This window comes from Sander lucioperca, unplaced genomic scaffold (genome assembly GCF_008315115.2).
Source record: "Sander lucioperca isolate FBNREF2018 unplaced genomic scaffold, SLUC_FBN_1.2 Unpl_4, whole genome shotgun sequence".
NCBI classification, from domain to species: domain Eukaryota; kingdom Metazoa; phylum Chordata; class Actinopteri; order Perciformes; family Percidae; genus Sander; species Sander lucioperca.
This window is the reverse complement of record NW_023396376.1, coordinates 115,001-116,599: the sequence shown is the minus strand read 5'-3', so window position 1 is coordinate 116,599 and position 1,599 is coordinate 115,001. Positions and strand designations below refer to the sequence as shown.

At 38.4% G+C, this 1,599-nt stretch overlaps 1 protein-coding gene across 1 annotated transcript in view; it reads left to right on the top strand.

Moving 5' to 3' along the window:
• Positions 1 to 1,316: 1,316 nt before the first annotated feature.
• Positions 1,317 to 1,599, top strand: part of LOC118494561 (interferon-induced protein 44-like) — an 83,168-nt gene continuing 82,885 nt past the window's right edge. Inside the window, exon 1 of the mRNA XM_035998878.1 lies at positions 1,317 to 1,322. Coding sequence (XP_035854771.1) covers positions 1,317 to 1,322 — 6 coding nt within the window. The remainder of the gene's footprint in view (positions 1,323 to 1,599) is intronic.

Genomic DNA, 1,599 nt, shown 5'->3' with positions numbered 1-1,599 from the left:
CTCTTCATGGTATGTCGCTGGCTATAGAAGCTTTTTCTGATTCTATTCTGAAATCTACCTGAGCTTTCGGGGAGTCTGCAGGCCCCCGGCTCCTCTTGTGAGTCCTCTGTGGTTTTGTTTTATGGGATGGTGGTGTTCCCGTCAGAGGAATGAACAGGGTACAGGACTTCAAAGTGGTGTTTGGGCACAGCAAACTTCCCAATTTATTTAGGCTTTCAGGACAAAAACGCAATATCTTACATCATGTCCAAAATACTTTGGTTTCATGTACATTACATGTCTTTAGCTGGGACGCTTTTTATATATTAGTTGTAAGACAGTGTTTGGGAAGTCTAAGCGGGTATCAAAAAGGTCTAATGCAATAATCAGAAAACGGTAATAAGTAGAGAAGGAATCACTTATTGTATGCAATGTAAACAGGCAAAAGCATATCTAAAAGAACACCAGACATTACGATTCCGATTTCGTAATATAACTCGTTCAAAACAAAATGCTCAAAAGATCGAGATAAAACAAGGAAACAAAAAGAGTATAAACAAATTACAACCGCAATTTTTACCCAAACGACAACATTGGTAGTGGTGCCTTGTTTATTTTTTTAAGAATGTCACCGAACAGCCAAAAGAAAGCCGATGGGCAAACAACCAAAAGTAAAGAAAAAAGCGTTCTTCAACAGTAAAAAAGAAAAAACAAGCGCGTATTAAATTTTCCTCCATTCTTTCAAATGGTTGAAGTGAACTGACAGAGAACAATACATTAGATGTGGATGGATATTATTTTTCAGATTTATATTACGGCTGCGTTGAAGTATAGACATGGATACCTTAATTTCTGTTCCCTTCCCAAACAAAAAGTGTCATAACCATAAAACAAGAGACGTACGGACAGCAGTAATCACGTCCACAAAAACAGAAGGAATGGACTGTAAATAGGACGGCATGTATGTCCCACAGGCGACGGTACGGGGACAGCATGTATGTTCCCGAAACAGTATGACCAAGAAGTCCAAAACAAGCATGTAATGTCCAAACAAGTGACGGTACGGACGAAAGAACAATGGTATGTCACTCAAACAGGTGACAGGTACGGACAAACAGGCATGTATTTCCCAAAAAACCGATACAAAGGAAGTAACAAACAAAAAAAAAAATACAACCAAGGAACAGCATGTAGATCCCCGCAAAAGTGAGTGGGAGGCAAACAAAAAAAAAAGAAAAAAAAACGGTACGGAAAAGACACATAACATAAGTAATAGTCCCAAACAGGTGGACTGTATGGACACAAGCAATTTGTACATGAATCCCAAAGAAACAGCGATGACGGTAAAAGGGACAGCATGTATGTCCCAAGACAGTGACGGTGTCTCATGACAGCTGTAATGATCCCAACAGGTACGATAATGGACAGCCATGTATGTCACCCGGGAGGGGGGGAAAGAAAAAAAAACAGGAATGAATGATGAGAAGCGGAAAAGGAAAAGGAAGAGAAGTAAACGAAGGAAAAAAAAAGAGAACACAAAAACGAAAAAGAAAAAAAAGGAAAGAGAAACATAAAAGAATATAAAAAATCAAAGAAATCCCAAATAAGAAAAAAAATAAA